Genomic DNA, 19431 nt, shown 5'->3' with positions numbered 1-19431 from the left:
GCCGCGGAGCGGCTGGGCCCGTGAGCCATGGCCGCTGAGCCTGCGCGACCGGAGCCTGTGCTCTGCAACGGGAGAGGCCGCAACAGTGAGAGGCCCGCGTACCGGGAAAAAAAAAAAAAAAAAAAAAAAAGAGAAGCCACCACAGTGAGAAGCCAGCGTCCCACAACGAAGAGTAGCCCCTGCTCGCTGCAACTAGAGAAAGCCCGTGCGCAGCAACGAAGACCCAACGCAGCCAAAAATAAATAAATAAAACAAATACATTTATTTTTTTTTTAAAAAAGATACATTCTGAGGCAAGAAGGCAGAGCACAAGTGTTTCTAGGGCACCTACCACATGCCCTGCTGTGGGAGTGTTAACAGATACCTGTCACTTCACACTCCCACGTGAAAGAAGGTACGAGCCCGTGTGGAAGGTGTAGAAATGGAGGCTCAGAGAGAGGAAGACAGTGGCCCAGGACACACTGGGTGGCAGGCGGGGGGGTGGGGAGGGCTGGAACCTGAGCGGTCTAGAGCCAATGCCCTAAGAAAAGGAACCCTGAGATCTCAGACTCCAAGTGAAGGGTGGGACAGGGACAACCCCAGAGTCCTCACCAAGCCTCCAAAACCACACCCAGACATGGGGCATACCAGAATGACTCCCCAGTTCTTCCAAACTTTGAAAAAGCTGTACAGGGCAGAGTTTAAGGGTTTTACTTTTTTTTGGAAGAAGTAATACATGCAAGTGATAAGAAAAATCATCAAGCTGTATAAAAAGGCAAACTGTGTGAGTCTCTTTCTCACTCCCGACCCACAGCCCCCTGTTCAGAGGTACCACCCTTACAGTCTGTGTCCTGCCACAGGCATACGAGTTTTTCCTCTAATCAAGTAGCATAATGTACACATGCCTTCTCTCTTTTTTTTAAATTTAATTTTATTTATTTTTTTTGCCTACGTTGGGTCTTCGTGGCTGCACATGGGCTTCTCACTGCAGTGGCTTCTCTTGTTGTGGAGCACGGGCTCTAGGCGCACAGGCTTCAGCAGTTGTGGCACGTGGGCTCGGTAGTTGTGGCACGCGAGCTCTAGGGCATGCGGGCTTCGGTACTTGTGGCTCACGGGCTCCGTAGTTCTGGCTCGTGGGCTCTAGAGCACAGGCTCAGTAGTTGTGGTGCACGGGCTTAGTTGCTCCGCGGCATGTGGGATCTTCCCGGACCAGGGATCGAACCCATGTTCCCTGTTTTGGCAGGCGGATTCTTAACCACCGTGCCACTAGAGAAGTCCCTGTACACATGCTCTCAACCGTGCTTTGCTCATTTTGTCTAAGCAGGTCCCACATCAGTTTATAAAGAGTGGCCACGTGGCTTGTTTGTTTTCATGGCATAGAAATTAATTTCAAATGTCTTCTCCAGCTGCTGAACAAATCCACTGCAGAAGACCAGCTGGCAATCCAAATTTCCCAGGCTCACGTCCTTCCCCTTCTCACCTGCAAACTGCAGCTGTGATGCCTCCTGATAAAGAATCCCGGCAGGTAGGCAAAGCACCCTTCTCACTTGAAATCTCACACCTTTTCTGACCCATGTTTCAGAGCCATTTTCACCCTTCCCACCCCACCTTCAAGCCCCAGCAACCCACAGGTTGCTGTAATGAACAGGCCCAAACTCGGGAGGTGTTTTTGAAGGTCAGTGCTGACTTAGGCCAATCCAGGTTTTCTAGCTGCCTTTCTTGCTCCAAGCCTGCAAACGGGCCCCACACTTCTGACTCGATGCAGATCAGAGGTGGGGGGAGAGGGATGGGAAGGCCTCTTTCTGAAATCTGCGTGTGTTGTCCCCGGCTTGGACCTAGCAGCTGGATAAGTGCGGAGTCTGCTCAGCTGAATCGGAGTGTCCAGCAGCCCATGCTGTGTGTCTGCTTCCCCTACCTTGTCCCCAGACTGGAAAGACAGAGACAATGTCTCAGCACCCCTGGGGCCTCAGGGTCTAGCATAGTGCCTGGCTCAGAGAAGGTATGAAATAAATATTTGTTGAGTGAGTGAATGAATGAATAAAAAACATGAAGGCAGGTAGGAAGTATTTCCACCAGAAAGGCCTTCTGATACTGTAGAGTCTTTCAATCCACGTTTGGGCAAGATGCTCAGGCTCTGTGACTCCAGACTTCTTCTGAAACTGACTCAGGCACTGGACAGTAGGAATGTGACGCCAGGAGGATGCTCGCTAGTGGGAGATCCAGTGTAGCCAGCAAAGGGGGCACCGGACCCAAGAGGCAGACACCAGCAAGTCAAGGAATCTGTGTAAGGCCACACGAGCGCTTCAGTGGAGAAGGCAAAATTCAAACCTCGACTTGTGAGTCTCCAGTGCCCTTGCTGGTTCTTTCAGTTATTAATAGCGCTTACCATGACGTCATGAAATGGTGTGTTTCTGTGTCTGCCTGCCTGCTCAGCCATGCACTCTTCAAGGACAAAGACCGAAGCCCATTCATCAATTTGGTCCCAGGACACGGCACACAGCCTGGCCCCAGACCTGGCTGATAAATATTTGTTCACTAAATGGTAGCTAAGGGCTGGCTTCCCGTGCTCACGCCTTTCCTCTTGTGCAAGGGAACTTGCCCTCTCACACACTGTGCTTGAGACTGCAAATCAAACCACGTCCCCGGAGGGCCACTTGGCAGTACCTTCTACATTTCACAATGCACATGACCTTTGACCCGGTAATTCCTCTTCTAGGAAAGTTACCTTACAGAAATAACCATACAAGGATACAAAAACTTATGGACAAGGATGTCTATAATAGCAGTAAGCTGGAATCAGAATGCCCATCCTCAGGAGGCTGGTTACATAAACCATGGGTCGGCCAGATAATGGAAAGAAGCACATGGTGGCCGTTTACGTGCTGGTATGAAAGGTGTGCAGGATGTGTCAGTTAAAAAAGGGCAGGGGGGCTTCCCTGGTGGTACAGTGGTTGAGAGTCCGCCTGCCGATACAGGGGACATGGGTTCGTGCCCCGGTCCGGGAAGATCCCACATGCCACGGAGCGGCTGCGCCCGTGAGCCATGGCCACTGAGCCTGCGCATCCGGAGCCTGTCTGTGCTCCGCAACGGGAGAGGCCGCAGCAGAGGCCCGCGTACCGCAAAAAAAAAAAAAAAAAAAAAAAAAAAAAAATGGGCAGGGAAGGACGGTGTGCCCAGTACGCTCCTCTCTGTGCTTAAAATGACGACACAGGTATTTCAAAGACTGAATATGTTTTTTAAAAATTCTAGAAGGATACAGACCTGATTGTTAAACATACTCGATAAGGGAGAGAACTGCAGAGCCTGCAAAGAAGTAGCCTGAGCTGTTGGTGGTAGGAAGGGGACAGGAAGCCTCGTTGGAACTTTTGTGACCAGGTTCATAAACTAATTGAACGGGTAGATGAACAAGCCCTTTTCCTCTATGTACCCCGAGTACCTTTTCCATGGGGATCAAGGCACAAAGCGTCACAGCTTCTGCGGTCACAGACCCTCATGGGCTGTGGGCTCCAAGAGGACAGTGATAAGAAGAGGTGCACGGTCCAAGCACTGAGAGTTTGGCACGTACCCCATACTTGACAGGCGTGATCCCACTTAACCCCCAGATAAGAAAACTGAGTCTCAGAAAGATGAAGTGACTTGCTCAGGGTCACCCAGCTGCTAAATGGGAGAATGAACCCAGCTCTGCCAGACCTGAAGCTAGCAGGACATGAATCCTGCTGCCTGGCTGCTCTCTTCTCTTCTCCAGGGATGTGGACAGCCAGACTCAAGAAGGCATCTGCAGCTTGGACGACCTAAGCTAGAGGCAGAGCCAGCCGGGGTGCAGGGATCCCCAAGGTCATCCACTGACCTGATAATGACCTGCCCTGGGAAGCAGCAGTGGACTCCAAAATGACTGCCCGGCCCCAGGGCCCTGCTCAGGGGACAGTCCCTGGGGAGGGTCCCTCTCCCACACCAAGCACTGGAGAGGCCCACCTCTTGCAAGCTATGAAACTTCAGACAAGTCACTTCACCTCTCTGAGTCCATTTTCTCATCTGGAAAATGTGGGTAGAGACTTCCTGCTTGCAAAGTGCTTTTGGTTTGTTTTTATATTTTTTAAAATAAACTTTATTGTGGAATAATAATAGACGCAAAGATAGTACAGAGAGTTCCCATCCGCCCTTCGCCCAGCTTCCCCTTATGTTAACATCTTACATAACCCTGGTATGTTTGTCAAAATGAAGAAGTTAACATTGTCCAATACTGTTAACTATGCTACAGACTTATTAGATCACTGATTTCTCTGCTAGCGCCTGTTTTCTGTTCTGGGACCAGACCTGGTATCCCATTTTGCATTTAGTCATCGTGTCCTTAGTCTCGAATCTGTGACGGTTCCTCAGTCTTTTCTTGGTTTTCAAGACCTTGCCACTTTCAAAGAGTCTTGGCCAGATGTCCTGTAGAGGGTCCCCCAGGCTGGGGCTGTCTGCTGCTTTCCCATGATTAGACTGGGTTGTGGTTCTGGGGGAAGATCCCACGGAGGTGACGTACCCTTCCCATCAAATCCCATGGCAGGCAGCGGGCACGTGACATCTACGTGACCTCTTCCTCACTGGTTGATGCTAATCTTTCACTCGGTGACGGGGCAGGCGCTGGATGTCTCCACCATAGTTACTACTTCCTTTCCATTCTCTCCTCTTTAATAGTGAGTCACTAGCCCGCACTCCAGGAGAGGAGAGTTGAGCTGTACCTCTCAGAGGGGGATATATTCATAAATATTATTTGGAATTCCTCTATAAGGAAGGTTCATCCCTTCCCTCCCATTTATTTAGATCAGTATGGACTCCTGGAGCTTTTTCTTAATTCTTTGGGTGACAAGCCAATAATGCCATTATTTATTGTGTTACTCAGATTGCCCTGTGTTGGTCTTTGCTGTCTTCCAGGCTGGCTCCTGTGGCCTGCTGACACACCTCCACCCCTTTCTTTTCCTCCGGGCATTTTTTTGCTTTCTGGCACAAGGTGTCCCAGGCTTATTTTGTACACTTCCTGCCCCAGCCCTGCAATCAGTCATTTCTCCCAGGAGCCCTGGGTCCTTTTAGTAGAAGACTGGCATTCAGAAACCAAAATCTGAGTGAGAGGATTATTTTTTTAATGGATAGAAACATCCTTATGTCAAAAACTCAAATAGTCTAAAAGGTGTGAAGAGAAAAGTCAGTCTCCCTCCAACCCGTGAGCCCTCGTTTCCCCTCCCAAGGACAGCTACTCTTTTTTTTTTTTTTTTAATTTATTTATTTTTCGCTTCGTTGCTGACGTGGGCTTTCTCTAGTTGTGGCAAGCAGGGGCTATTCTTCGTTGAGGTGCGCGGGCTTCTCATTGCGGTGGCTTCTCTTGTCGTGGAGCACGGGCTCTAGGCACGCGGGCTTCAGTAGTTGTGGCGCACGGGCTTAGTTGCTCCTCAGCATGTGGGATCTTCCCGGGCCAGGGCTCGAACCCGTGTCCCCTGCACTGGCAGGCGGATTCTTAACCACTGTGCCACCAGGGAAGTTCCTGGGGCAGCTACTCTTGATGATTGATTTCTGGTGTCTCCTTTCAGAAACAGGTGATGCTATACCTTACAGTGTTACAGTGAGGACAGAGAAGAGGTGATGGACTAGAGGCAGGGCCCAGCAAGATGCCCATCATTTCTTCCCTCCTCCTGTCTCTCTGTCTTCCCTCCCTGGCCCAGCATTTCGGCAGAGGGCGGGCAGGCACAGGTACAGGGGGTGGGGAGAGGGTGGGGAGCAACGGGGAGAAGGGGGTACTCACTAATGGCCCCGGTGTACGTCGGCTGTGTGAGGTCCTTGGGCACCTTCCTGTAGATGTCAAACCTGTGGAGAGCCAAGGGGACGGGGTGAGGTGGACGCAAAGGGCAGGTGTCAGGCAGAGGGGGAAATGGTGCTGGCTGGTGGGCCCAGCAGCCGCCATTCTTCCCCGAACCAGCTCCTCCAAGAGGCCTGAAGGACGTCCCCTGCCCCCCATGGGATCCTGGCTCCCACACCTCCCTTGTCGCACTGCCTCACTACTTATCACCCCCTGAGACAGATGGCCTGGACCCCTCATCTGATTCTGGTTCTTGGTTGGTCTTGCCCCCAATAGAATGTAAGCTCCCTGAGGGCAGGGACCTTGTTAAGTGTTGTCCCCTGCCGTGTCCCCAGACCCTTGCTTGGGCCTGGGGCACAACAGGCCCCTAGTAAGCACTGGGGGAATGAACTGAACCTGGGCGATGGCTTTGTCTGACGCTGAAGGGAACAGGCAAGCGCAGTCTTTCCTGAGCTCTCTGACGGCACTGCATTCTTGCCTGGCGTCACCTCTCCGCCCCCTCTTCCCTTTCCTGCCTCTACCTCCTCTTGTTTCCACTCCCCCCTTCCCCAGCTTCTGCAGCCTTCTTCTTGGAGAGTCTCCTGAACTCCAAGGCAGGAGGTTAACAGAAAATCCTGCCTGGGGCTGACATCGGCTCGTGACAGCCCTGACTCCAGCTCACGTGGGTTTCTGCCCAGACACAGAGCAGACGACTTTATTTCATATGGATCCCACCAGAGCAGACGGGGTGGTGGGCTGGTGGTGGAAGAACTGGGGGCTTTGGAGTCAGGCAGACGTGGGTGTAATTCTGGCCCGTTGTTTTAAGGGGTAAAGCCCTAGAATCAGACTGCCCTGGGTTCAAATCTTGGCTGGTCTTCTTCCTTGCTGTGTGATGTCAGGCAAACGACGTCACCTCTCAGCCTCAGTTTCCTTTTCTGTACTACTACGAGACCCCGCCAGGCCCCTGAGTAAGGGAAAGAAACGTCAGTGGAGGAGCTGACACAGAGCGTTCCCAGGCACTTGGCTTCCTCCCCTTCACTTGATGAGCAAGCAGCTCTAAGCCCACAGCCCTTTCCCAGCTCTCTGGTGAAGAGGCTGGCGACTCCGCCCTCCAGGGGTGATGGGCTGGCGGATGGCTCCTCTTGGGTGATTGGGAAACAAGGTTAGTGCCCCAATGCAATGACTTGGAGATCTTGCATACGATCTTGCATAAGATCTGATACCTGACTCCTGCGCAATTCACTCTAATTACACTTGAAAGCTGCTTGCTTCCTCAAGACCTCAGAGGAGAAAACATTCCTATAGGCTGCAGAGCTAAAAGGTACCACTTTCTCTCCCACCTGCTCAGCCACCAGTCTCCTGTGCTTAGGCCCCGAAAGGCACTAAAAACTGGGGCTGGGAGTGTGGTCAGGAGGAGTGGGGGCCTCATGTGACTCAACTATCCATACCTACTCACCTCCCTTATTCTGAAAATGCTGCCCACTTTACCTGTGGGAGGCATGTTAGAGGAGAGAGTATGTACTGGGGAGTTAGCCTGCCTGGGCTTAAATGTGACCCCACCACTGTGTGACCTTGGGAGCATCACTGAATCTCTCTGTGCCTCAGTTCCTCTGTCTGCAAAATGGGGGCAACAACAGTAACTATCTCACTGCATAGGGATTAGAACCAAATGACTTAGTGCATATAAAGCACTTAGAACCATGCCTGGCACCCAAAGGTACTATATCAGTATTTGCTGTTACTATGATTAATGTTTATTCGGCTGACATTTACGAGCACCTACTATGTGCTAGCCCTCTTTTAGGTACTAGAGACATGGAGATAAAATCAGCCCTCAGCTCTGTGTACCTGTAGTTTAGCAGCAAAGACAAAGAGGGAATCAAAAGGAGATCGCAGTGGTGCCCCGCCATGGGGTTTGCTGGAGGTGCCAGATGAACCTGGAAAGGGCACCTGGGGTCATCCTGAAGCTTCCAGAAAGAGCTGATGTCTGAGCAGGAGGATGGGAGAAAGGGTAGGTGCAGGCAGAGATTGGTCCAGGTAGTAAGAACGGCAAAAGCAGAAACGAAGAAGAGGACGGAGCCTGACGTGCTGGAAGGCTAAGTTTACCTGCCTGTGGTGCTAGCACGGGAATGGAGGGAGTGGATGCTGGAGAAGCAAGAGGGGCTTACAAGCCAGCTTCCTAGTCCAGTTAATACCTGGTTACTACCCTGGGCCCACAGCCAGAAACTGGGCCTCATGTTTTAATAAATATATGAGCCACCATTTCAAAACTGGGAGTTTTATGGGAAGTCAAAGGCTGCCCAGGGTAAGGAGCGGGGAGTGGCCTAGAGCAGAGTGTCAGAACCTGACAAGGGGGAGAGAGGGAGAGATGGGAGATGGTTGCATACAGGGGGGGCTGATCAAATATATAAATACAGTGAGGATAATGGGGGCTGGGTGCCTCACTGTTGGGAAAGGGAGGTATACATAGAGAAAGAAGTAGAATAAACCCCATGGTGTTCGAGTGGAAATGAAGGTATTGCTGTGAATTCATGGTTTTCAGCATACACAAATAGAGAAATATCCATGTGTGCAGACACATCACATATACATTTATTTCCTAGCTCGTTCTATAGAGAGGGTGCAGGAACAGTGACAGCCAGACAGCAATGAGCACATTTGGACCTCAAACCTTGGCTTCTAAATATCATTCTTTACTCAAAGGGATCAGCTCCTTGGAGAAATGGCTGATTCCAGGGCTGGGTAGGGAAAATGCAAGATGAATTTGGAGTATCTTCTTATGTCAGAAAGCAAGAAAGAATGATGGGACATATCCAAAGGACAAGAAGCCAGCTTAAAGGGGCTCCCACTGGCCAAAGAAGGGGCAATGTAAGCATTAAAATCAGCAATCACAGTAATAGAGTATGACCGGTTAGATAAAATAGGAAGCCAAAAATCTACATAGATGGAAATAAAGAAATAAGTAAATCAAGTCTGATGAGGAATGGGATACTTCCATACCTTCTAAGTACCGCCCCCCCCAAATCTTCATTAATCATAAAGGGAAAAAGAGTAACTTTACAGAGGAGAAACTTGACAGACATCACCGTAATCAAGTGACCAAAGGGAGTGTCACCAGTAAGGAGACACATCATGTGCCTCCTGATACGAAGTACTGGGGAGGGTACCCCATCACTCCTGTGGGGAACTTGCTCAAGTGTACAACCTCAGATGAATTATGAGAAAACATCAAACAAATCCAAACTGAGCGTCATGCTACAAAATGACTGGCCAGCATCTGTCAAAAGTATCAAGGACACAAAGGCACGTAAAGACCAAGGAACTGTCAGAGATTGGAGGAGACTAAAGAAATGTGACCACTAAACCCTGCAGGCTGTCCTGGATCAAAGAAAGGACATCAGTGGGACAACTGGTGGGATTTGAATAAGATCTGTAGATTAGTTAATAGTACTGTAGAATGTTCTTTTCCTGGTTTTGAAAATGGTCTGGTTATATAAGATGTTATATAATGTTATATAACATTTAAGGAAGCCCGGGTAAAGGGCATATGGGAAGTCTTTGTATTATTTTCGCAATTTTTTGGCAAGTCTGCAATTATTTCAAAATGAAAAGTTAAGATCTTTTTTTAATTTAATGAAAAATTTTTTTAAAGCTTAAGCGGGAGATTTCATGTAAAAATCCCACCCAGCCTGCTTTCTTTGTGTTATGTTTGGTCCCTATAGGCATCAGAATTTGAGATGCTGGCTTAACAAATGTTGGCCAGGTGTGCTGGGTGTCAGGCAGAGTATGTCTTTGTCAGGGGAGGGAGGGGAGATGAAGGCTGAGTGAACAAAGGTCTAAGAGAGGAGGCGAGACTTGGACAAAACTACAGGAGGCCATGGCAATCAAAGAAGGCAGGTGCTCCGGAAAGAGTGAATGACGCAAACCAAAATCACTGCCATCCCATGTGGGGTGTGTTCCCATGTATATTTGCATTTAATTCTCACCTCACAGTAACTCTGGCAGATACTGATATCCCATTTTTCCAGGAAGAAGACTAAGGCTCAGCCATAAGCAACTTGCTCAAAGTCAGCAAGTCAATTTAGCAGAGCTGGGATTCAAACCCAAGTCTCGGTCCATAGCCCATTGTCCTTCCACTGCCCTGTACTTCTGGGAATCAGTTTAGAGCTCATTTATTGGTAAACTAAAGTCTCAAGGTTTTGCTTATTTGCTTTTCTGAAGATGCTGCCCCAGAGCAGATGGGGCTCTCTTGGAAAACAGGGACCAGCGCAAAACACATTAATTCATTCAACAGGTGTTTACTAAGTACCTACTAGCAGTGCTCTAGATGGTGGGAAAATGAAAGTGGTCAAGGTAGACATGGCCCCTGCCCTCATGAAATTGTTCGTCTAGCAATGCTGTTGGCTCCTTGAGAAGGGCCACCTAAACAGAATGTTCTCTGATAATGATTCCATTCCCATGCCACAAATCCAAGCTGGGGAGTGGTGGTAGGGTAAAGGGATAGCTGAAAAGGACCCTGGGTTCAGAGCTGACCACAAGCCAAGTGAGTCAGCAGTGAATGTCACTAAGAAAATGGGCCACTGGGAGGCTGGTGAGAACCCAGGCATGTGACAGATCAGGAAGTCAGCCGTCGTCTCTGGCTCACATTAGTCAGTCCCTCACTGCGGTGATGTGGTGATGCGATTACCACCCACTGTTAAGAGAATGTAGAGGAAAGGGTAAGGAGAAAGGGGGAGAGAGGAAAGGATGCTTAGTGTACATCTAGTGTGTGCTTAGGCCCTGGACCGACATGTTCTCATCTAATTCTCTCAGCCAACTTGTGAGCTGGGGATTGTTATCCCATTTTACAGATGAGGCTCAGAGGCTGCTGACTTGGCTAAGCTCTCACACCTATGAAGTGTCACAGCAGGGATCTGAATCCAGGCCTAATTTACATTCTTGTTGCTTTTCCCAATGATGTGGGGATAAACCAGGACCATTTGGGTGGAAAATACTTCTTAGGAAGAAAGATTAAAGAATTGGAATTGCGGGCTTCCCTGGTGGCGCAGTGGTTGAGAATCCGCCTGCCGATTCAGGGGACATGGGTTCATGTCCTGGTCCGGGAAGATCCCACATGCCGCGGCGCGGCTGGGCCCGTGAGCCATGGCCGCTGAGCCTGCGCGTCCGGGGCCTGTGCTCCGCAACGGGAGAGGCCGCAACAGTGAGAGGCCCGCGTACCACAAAAAAAAAAAAAAAAAAAAAAAGAATTGGAATTGCTTGGCCTTAAATAGAGAAAGCTAAAGGATAGATTCTTTATGTTTGTCAAAAAATGCTCTTTCCCTGTCCTCCCCCTAGACTGTGAGTTTCTCACAGGAAGAACCTGGGCCTCCTTGCTGCCCAGCCCTGCCCAATCCAGGCCCTTGGGGAACTGATCTGAACGAATGGGTCAGTGGATGAATCTATACAAAGATAAGGTCCACTGGCTGGCCCCATAAACAAGATTAAGATGAAATGGATGGTGGGGAAGCTGAGTGATGGGTCCTCCGGGGTTCCTTGTACTGTATTTAGACATGTTCACTTACAAAAAAGGCAATATGGGCTTAAATGAAAGCAAGAAAACAATCAACTGGACTTAAGAAAGACTGAGCTAGATGCCAGAAGAATGGGAGCAGTGCCCAGAGCCAGGTGGACCATATGTTTGTCACCTGTTGGAACAGAACCCAAATGAGGAGACCCCAGGGGACCTCCTGCCTTCACCACGCTCTGCTGTTGGGTCTAGAAGGTGTTCTGAGATCACTGTGTCCAACCCATTCATTTTACAGAAGAGAAAACAGAAGCCCCAAGAAGGAGTGACTCACCCAATTCAAGGTATAATTAAACTCAGAGTATTTAAAACAAAAACAAGCCAATAAAAAGCTTGTGAAATCCTTGTTATCTCATGCTCTTGAAATGTCATATGCTACTGACTTTCAACCAGGTGCAATCTGGGTCCCCCAGGGGACATTTGGCGATGTCTGGAGATATTTTTGGTTGTCACCCCGGGGAGTGGGTGGTACCCAGCAGGTAGAAAGCCAGGGAAGCGAATGCATCCTTCAATCCTACAAGGCACAGCCCCCTACAACAAAGGATACCAGCCCCAAATGTCCATGGCACTAAAGTTGAGAAACCCTGTTGCAGGCAGAGAAAACCTTCCCACGCAGGAGCTCATTTTCCCACTGAGCCTATGTTCTCTCCGCAGAGACGTCTCCAAGTTGCCTCTGCTCCGTCTGGGTGAAGTCATGGCCATGGCCTTGATCGCCCCTGCAGTCTTTCCCAGTCCTTTTCCACTCTGTGCCCGAGAAGGCACACTTGGAGAGAACTGGGCAAAGGAACCCCCAGGGAAAAAATAAAGTCCACCTGAATTTGTGACTTCTTATAAAGGTTCAGTAAGTACAAGTGTCACTATTTGAATCCAAAAGGCGCTCAATCCGTGCCTCTAACTTCATTATAACTTAGGATCAAACAAATTCCTTAGGATAAAATATATGTCAACCTCAGAACTAGAAGTCGACGAGAATATAGGATTTACTTAACAGAAATTCACTGTACAGGTCACATCTAGCCTACAGAGCGAGGGACGGCTGCTTAACCTCACCCAAAATAAACACGCATAAGTCTTCTCCTGCTCCCAAGCAAGGAAACTGCCGCTGGAAATCTCTGACTAATGGATTTCTTCTGTAATTTCTTTTCATAGCAGAATGCCTCAGCTCTTGCTATTTTAACTTTTGCTGCTTGGGACCTCACTTCTCCCCTGCTCTTGAAGACAAATCTCAGATCGCCCTGGGGTTCGCCATGTGTGGGCGGCCACCAGGCAGGCGCTCGTGATGTCACTGTTTCCACGGCCTAATGAAATTAGACGCCATTTAGGAGCAAGTCATTGGAAGTGGTGGGTCACTCATCCCCAAAATAGTGAGGCTTTAGTTGGTTCTTTGGCCTGCTCACCCCTGCCCACCAGCCTGTCAGAGCCCTCGGTGTCAAGCCCAGGGAGTTGGGTGAAACGTGTGCTTGTTGGTTCACTTACTCATCTCTTCCACCTTACTGAGAACCACTGGTGTGTGTGTGCACATGCCCGTGTGTTGAAGGGCACATAGAGGTAAACAAATGGACGCACCAGAGCCTAACGCGGCTGGGAGAGAACCGTGCAAGCACCAGTTCTAATCGGCCCCAGAATCACTCTCACCGCCCCCAAATCCTGTCCTTGACATTCAATCTACTACTGTGAGCTCACACACCGCTCCTCCCTCTGTCAGAAGGATGGGGAAAACATCTGTCTGTTTCCAGCCCCGATGGAGGAGCTTAGAGGGGGGAATAATAATAACAACAGCAATCACAGCTACACTGCTACTGTCCCCATTGTGAGGCACCATGGTGCACCCGGCCTTGGACTTGGACTGTCCATTCATTAGCTCACATCCTTTGTACAGCCCTGTTCAGTGGATACCAGCATTCTCCCCATCTCACTTGCCCAAGATTCCGGGCCAGGAGTCAAACTGCTGCAGTCTGGCCTCAGGACCTCTGCTCTGTTCACTGTACCCCATGCCTGCCTGGGACAGGGAGACAGGCTGGGAGTGGGAGGGGTAGAGGCCTGTATCTGTGGGAGGGCTGGGTGATGATGCTCTGTGTACACAGTACTAACACACACACAGTTCTCTCTCCAGCCCATCCCCTGTGGCTCTCTCCCTGAATCTCGGTGCCCTTGTGAAGGTCACTCGTCTACAGGGTGACCTCCCAGCTTCAATCGCCTCCACCTGTGACCTCTCCTGTCTCAGAATACCCTCTCTGACCACAAAGCCCTGGCCAAAGGGAAAGAGGAGTAAATTTGACTGCTGAGCTTCCAGAACGCCCCTCTCAAGGCAGCCTTCCCCACCTTCCTGGGCGCTGTGGACGTATACATTCCTGGCACAGCTCCGAGACGGCTGCAGGGTCTTCCGCTCTTGCTGGGCTGGGACAGTCAGATTTGTTCTTGAATCCACCGTGGGTCGTGCGGGGCCTGGCCCATTAACGGTATTCAGTAAATTCCAGGTGAACATATAAAATGACGTAGGCACAGGGCTATTACTCACCGCTGCACCAGCTGTAACAGCAAACAACTGGAGGCCATCCAAATGTCCATCCAGGGGGACCAGTTAATAAACTACAGACCATCCATAAAGTGGAGGATGATGCAGCTATAAAGAGGAATGAGGAAGGTCTCTATAGAGTAAGAGAAAAAAGCAAACTGTGGAACACTGTGTTCTGTTAAATTTTGTGTGTGTGTGTGTTTGGGGTGGGGAGCAGCTGGAGGTAGTGATAAAAATAAATCTCCATCCTTGTTTATATCTTTAAAAAGAAACAATAGAAGGTGTAACCAAAAGCTAACACAAATGGTTACTTCCATTATTCTTAGGAGATGCATAAAAATATTAAATATTTAGGGATAAATTTGACAAAAGAAGTGCAAGACCCATGTACTGAATACAATAAAACATTGCTGAGGGAAATTAAAGAAGACCTAAGTAAATAGAGAAATACACTGTGTTAATGGGTCAGAAGACTCAATATTGTGAAGATGGCATTGATCTGTAGATTCAACTCAATTCCAACCAAAACTCCAGCAGGAGTTTTTGTAGGATTTGGCAAGCTGATTCTAAGATTCATATGGAAATGCACAGGACTTAGAAGAACCAAAACAACTTTGAAAAAGAACAAAGTTGGATCTGACTTCAAGACTTCCTATAAATCTTATAGAAGAAAACATAGGAGAAAATCTTAGTGCTCTTAGGTTAGGCAAAGACTTTAAATAAGACACCAAAAGCATGATCCATAAAAGAAAAAAATCATAAATAAGGCCTCATCAAGATGAAAAGCTTCCATTCTTCAAAAGGCATTGTTAAAAGAATGAAAAGACAAGCCATATACTAGGAAAAATATATGTGAATCACATGTCTGTTAAAAGATTTATATTCAATATAAAGAACTCAAAACTCAGGAATAAGAAAACAAACGACCCATTAAAAAGTGGGCAAAAGATATGAACAGGCATTTCACCAAAGATTCACTGATGGTGAATAACCACATGAAATGATGCTAATATCAGAGTCATTGGGGAAATGCAAATTAAAACCACAGAGATACTATTAGAATGGCTAAAATTATAAAGACTGGTCACACCAAGTGTTGGCGAGGATATGGAGCAACTGGAACTCTCAGACATGGCTGGTGGAATGTAAAGTAGTATAACCATTATGGAATAGAGTTTGGTGGTTTCTGAAAATGTTAAATATATGCTTACCATATGATCCAGCCATTCCATGCCTAGGCATTTACCCAAGAGAAATGAAAGTATTTTCCCATACAAAGACATGTATATGAATATTCATGGAAGCTTAATTTGTAATAGTCACAAACTGGAAACAACCCAAATATTCATCAACAGGAAAATGGACAGATGGCATATCCACAAAACAGAATATTACTCAACAGTAAAGAGGAATGAAGTATTGACAGGAGTAACATGGATGATTCTCAAAATAATTACGCTGAATGCAAGCCAATACAGTATGATTCCATCTACATAAAATTCTAGAAAGTATAAACTAACCTAGAGTGATAGCAGATCATTGGTTGCCCAGGGAGGGAAGAAGGGAGAGACTTGAGGAAACTCAGGGGGGTGATGAATATGTTCATTATTTTGGGATGGTGGTTTCATGGGTGTACACATATGTCAAATTTCTCAAACCGTACACTTTAAGTACGTGAAATTTATTGTATGTCAATTATACCTCAATAAAACTGTTGGAAAAAAACTTTTTCATGATAGCCACGAATGAAACACATCAAATACATTAAGCAATCTATGGGTTCATAATGACACTTCATAAAACAAAACCAAAAAAAAAAGCCTCTTTGGATACCTTTGAAGATGCTAAGCCATTATTTTGAAAATTGGTACATAAAGAAAGCATTTATTCTGATTTTTTTGGGTATACACAATGTATATCTAGGTAACCAAATAGCTGATGAGGACAAAGTCCTATTTTACGGAATAATTTCAAAGAATAATGTGGAAGGACTAATAGAATTAGGAATATCATCATTGTGCATCTCTGATGAAATACTGGATTTAGGCATTTATCAGCAAGGATGGGAAGTTTCATAACAGATGCACCAGGCTGCTGCCACCTGAACCCAGTGACCGATCTTAGCATCTCAAAGGGAAGACAGCAAGTTATTCTGTACCCCTCTCAGTGTGATGCAGTAGGAAGTACACAGCACACTTCTTAACGACTGGCCTAGAATAACCTCACATTTCACCTTCCATTTGATCCTTACCCCACAGCAGCTTGATGCCAGGCCCCCCTCACCCACTCTTTCTTCGTGCTATAGCTAAGATCACCCAAGAGTCCCTAAGGGTCTGATGCCATTGGCTCTCCTCAGTACTGCCTCTGCACCAATCCTGCTGACTGTCCCTTCCTTCTTAGATCTCTCTCTTCTCTTGGCTGCCTAAAGTACCATGGCATCCTCACTCTTCAGCATCTTCTGGGTCTGTTCCTTTTCCTCCTCCTGCCCCTGATATCTTGGTATACCCCCAGGGGTCTGTGCTCAGGCCCCTTCTCTTTTAACTCCCACCCCCAACTTATCTATGCCTTAATTTACTGTGCCGAGTTCCAGAGAGACAGGAGAAAGTCAACAAGACAGAATTAGTCCCTGTCCTCATGGCGCTCACACAGTAACGCCCAAGGAGCATCCTCATTTCTAAAGGCATCATGCCTGCCCTTCACACTTGACAGGTCCAGAACAAAACTCAACAGCACCTCACACAAAACCTGTTCCCAAAACAATGAGGTAGGAGGAGCCACAGGGATTATGGAATCCAAATGTGCACATCTGCAGATAGTTAAAGTGAAACACAGCAAGGGCAGCAACATCTTGTGTTAGAGATAGGGATCTCTGATTCTTTCAAAGTCACAGCCTGTGTCCTCCTGGGGTTCCCAAATGTCTGAGAAGTGGTGAGATGTGCTGTTCTTGGCCAGCATGATGAGCAAGAAAGTAAAATAGCTGATCAGGAAGATAACTATCCAGGCAATTCTCAGAAAGTGTTTTAGATGGTCTATCGGTAAAAAGATGGAGGCCTCACTGGACTGGACAACGCCCTGACCTGTTACCTGGACCCAGGCTCATGGGGGAGAACGAAGCTGACACACAGCAGGGAGCGGGCACTAGTCTTACTATTTACAGTTAGTTGCATTAGCTCTAAATTCTTATGCAATCTGTTCCTTGAACAGTCAAGCAAGCATGCTTTCGCCTCAGGCCCTTTGCCCTTGCGTTCTCTGTATCTAGAATGATTTCCCCTCAGATCTCTTCCTGTCTTGCTCTTTCACTTCTTTTAGGTCTATATTCAACTGTCACCTCCTCAAAGACCTGTCCTGGCTACCAGCTAAAAAAGGTACCATCAACAAATGTAGAAACCAAGACTCAGAGAGGCTTAGCCACTTGCCTAAGCTCACACAGCCAGCAAGAGGCAGGGTCAGGATCGGAGCCCGGGTCAGCCTCACCCAAAGGCTGCGCACTGACTCTCTGCGGCCTCCCCAAAGCTCCATACCAGCCCCTGGGGGCCTTGGCTGTCCGTGCTGACCTCCCTTGCCCATGCACAGCCTGGCACCGACAGCAGGCTGTGGGTGCTTGTTGAGCGAGGGGAGGAGGAAGGGTCCCACGGAGCTACGGAACTGTGGTGTGGTGCCACTGAGGCCCCAGCAGAGCACAGCTGAACAGGGGTCCCCTCACCCCTACTGCCCCGCCCCCCCGCAACAGCCCAATGAGCTCACACTCCCCCAGAAACAGGAAAGGCCTGGGGTCGGAGCCCGAGGCTGCCAGGGCTTGGCTGGGAGTCAGGCTTCCCACTGGTCAAGGCCACAGGGAGGGAGGGCTGAGGGGGGGACAGCCGGGGCCCCCAACGTGTTCCCAAATCACTGGAAACAGGACGCAGCCGCTGGCCCCACACCGGGACACAACAACATCCCGAGCTCAGACGCTATAAATGGAAATGTATTCTTAGAGGGGCAGGACCTGAGCGGGGTTTTTCAGAAGTGACCCATCATTGGATAAAAATACAGACGGCATTTAAATGTTGAGCGGCAGGAGCTATTCCGGGGATTAGATTCTCATGCCCCTGGCTCCCCGCCAGGGCACGGCCTTCAGCAGAGATTTAAAAGGAAGAAACGATTGGTGCCGGTGTTTTAAGTTTAGGAGGAGAGAACTGGGGGAAAAGACAGCTGTGCCGAGATACCTGTGGAAGGGGCTACCTTCGAGGGACCCCAAATGTCCTTTGACCTCCACCTGCCCACAGGATTCAGTTTTACTCTGTGCCATGAGACCACCTTTTGGACTACATCTCAGCTACCTCGAAAAGTGAAGGCTGAGTTCTGGCTAGGCCTGGGGTTAGAAGCCTAGGACAGGATTAAGATTTTAAGAGATTTGCAGGTAAGGAAAGTATAATAGAGAAAAAGCTGGAGGTGGCCCTGGTGTTACGAGGAGGGCAAGGACAGAATTTACTGAGCACCTCCCAGGAGCCAGCCTCTTGACTCACGTCATCTCATCAAATTCTCAAACCCATTCGAGATACCAAAAGGATGTTCACCCCTATTTTTAAAGGAAAAGGAACTGGGGCTCACAAAAGACTGTGTAGAGGGGGTGAATCTCAGGCTGAGACCCCGAGTGCAGGAAGACAAGCAGAAATGAGGCTGGGGAAAAGGGGTGGAAGGGCGTCCCATGTAGAGCGACAACTCCGGCCAAGTTTCATGGCTCCGGAAGCCCAAGGTCACTCAATCAGCAAGTGGCAAAGCTGAGGTCTGCATCCTCGTCTGTCTGGACATGAAATTACCGTGCCTTCCTAGGGAGCAGCTGTGTGCCTTAGGAAACAAGGTGGTTCACAAGTTAAAAGGTGAGATGTTCAGACAGTCCCATGCAAAAAAGGCACAAGGAAAGGAATCAAAGGGTTGTCCTTGTTGGCCTGGGGGAGAGTTTAGTTGGTGACCCTTTTCCTTTGGGCACATCTTGGTACTTTTCAGTTGTTCTATAATAAACAGGTTATAAACGGAAAAATAAAGACAGCTAGGGTCTTAGGAGACCTGTCGTGGGCTCCCCAGCCCCTGTCTCTCTATTACCTGCCTCTTCACCCCGTGACCCCAACATTTTGTTCCAGAAAGGCCCGTTCTGTGCCAGCTCTGTGCCTTGGCATGCACTGTGCCCTCTGTCTGCAGCACCCCTCTCTCTCCTTCTCTGCCAGCTCATTCATTCTCTCTGTCATTACTAAGTGCTCACTATGGACCACGCACCGTTCTAGGTGCTAGGCACAGAACAGTGCTCAGACACAAAGCTCTCTGCCTTCACCTAGCTTACACCACAGTGCGGGAGACAAACAATAAATGAACTAACATATGTCAGCGCTATGAAGAAAAATAAACCAGGCTAAGGGAATAGAACGTAATGTGGGTACTGCTTTAGATGGGGTGTGAGGGCGTGTCTGACCAGATGACATGCAAAACACATATCTCATTTAAGTGAGACAGCAGCCACCTGGATGTCCAGGGAAGAGAGTTCCAGGTTGAAGGGATGGTAAGTGCCAAGGCCCTGAGGCAAGGAGC

The 19431-nt window shown here is 48.6% G+C and overlaps 1 protein-coding gene across 1 annotated transcript in view; it reads right to left on the bottom strand.

The window, feature by feature from the left end:
• Positions 1-19431, bottom strand: part of ERGIC1 (endoplasmic reticulum-golgi intermediate compartment 1) — a 106140-nt gene that overhangs the window by 50134 nt on the left and 36575 nt on the right. Inside the window, exon 2 of the mRNA XM_007127542.4 lies at positions 5759-5820. Coding sequence (XP_007127604.1) covers positions 5759-5820 — 62 coding nt within the window. The remainder of the gene's footprint in view (positions 1-5758; positions 5821-19431) is intronic.

This window comes from Physeter macrocephalus, chromosome 2 (genome assembly GCF_002837175.3).
Source record: "Physeter macrocephalus isolate SW-GA chromosome 2, ASM283717v5, whole genome shotgun sequence".
In the NCBI taxonomy this organism is placed as follows: Eukaryota; Metazoa; Chordata; class Mammalia; order Artiodactyla; family Physeteridae; genus Physeter; species Physeter macrocephalus.
Note: the sequence above shows the minus strand (reverse complement) of the source record. Positions and strands in the feature narration are given on the sequence as shown.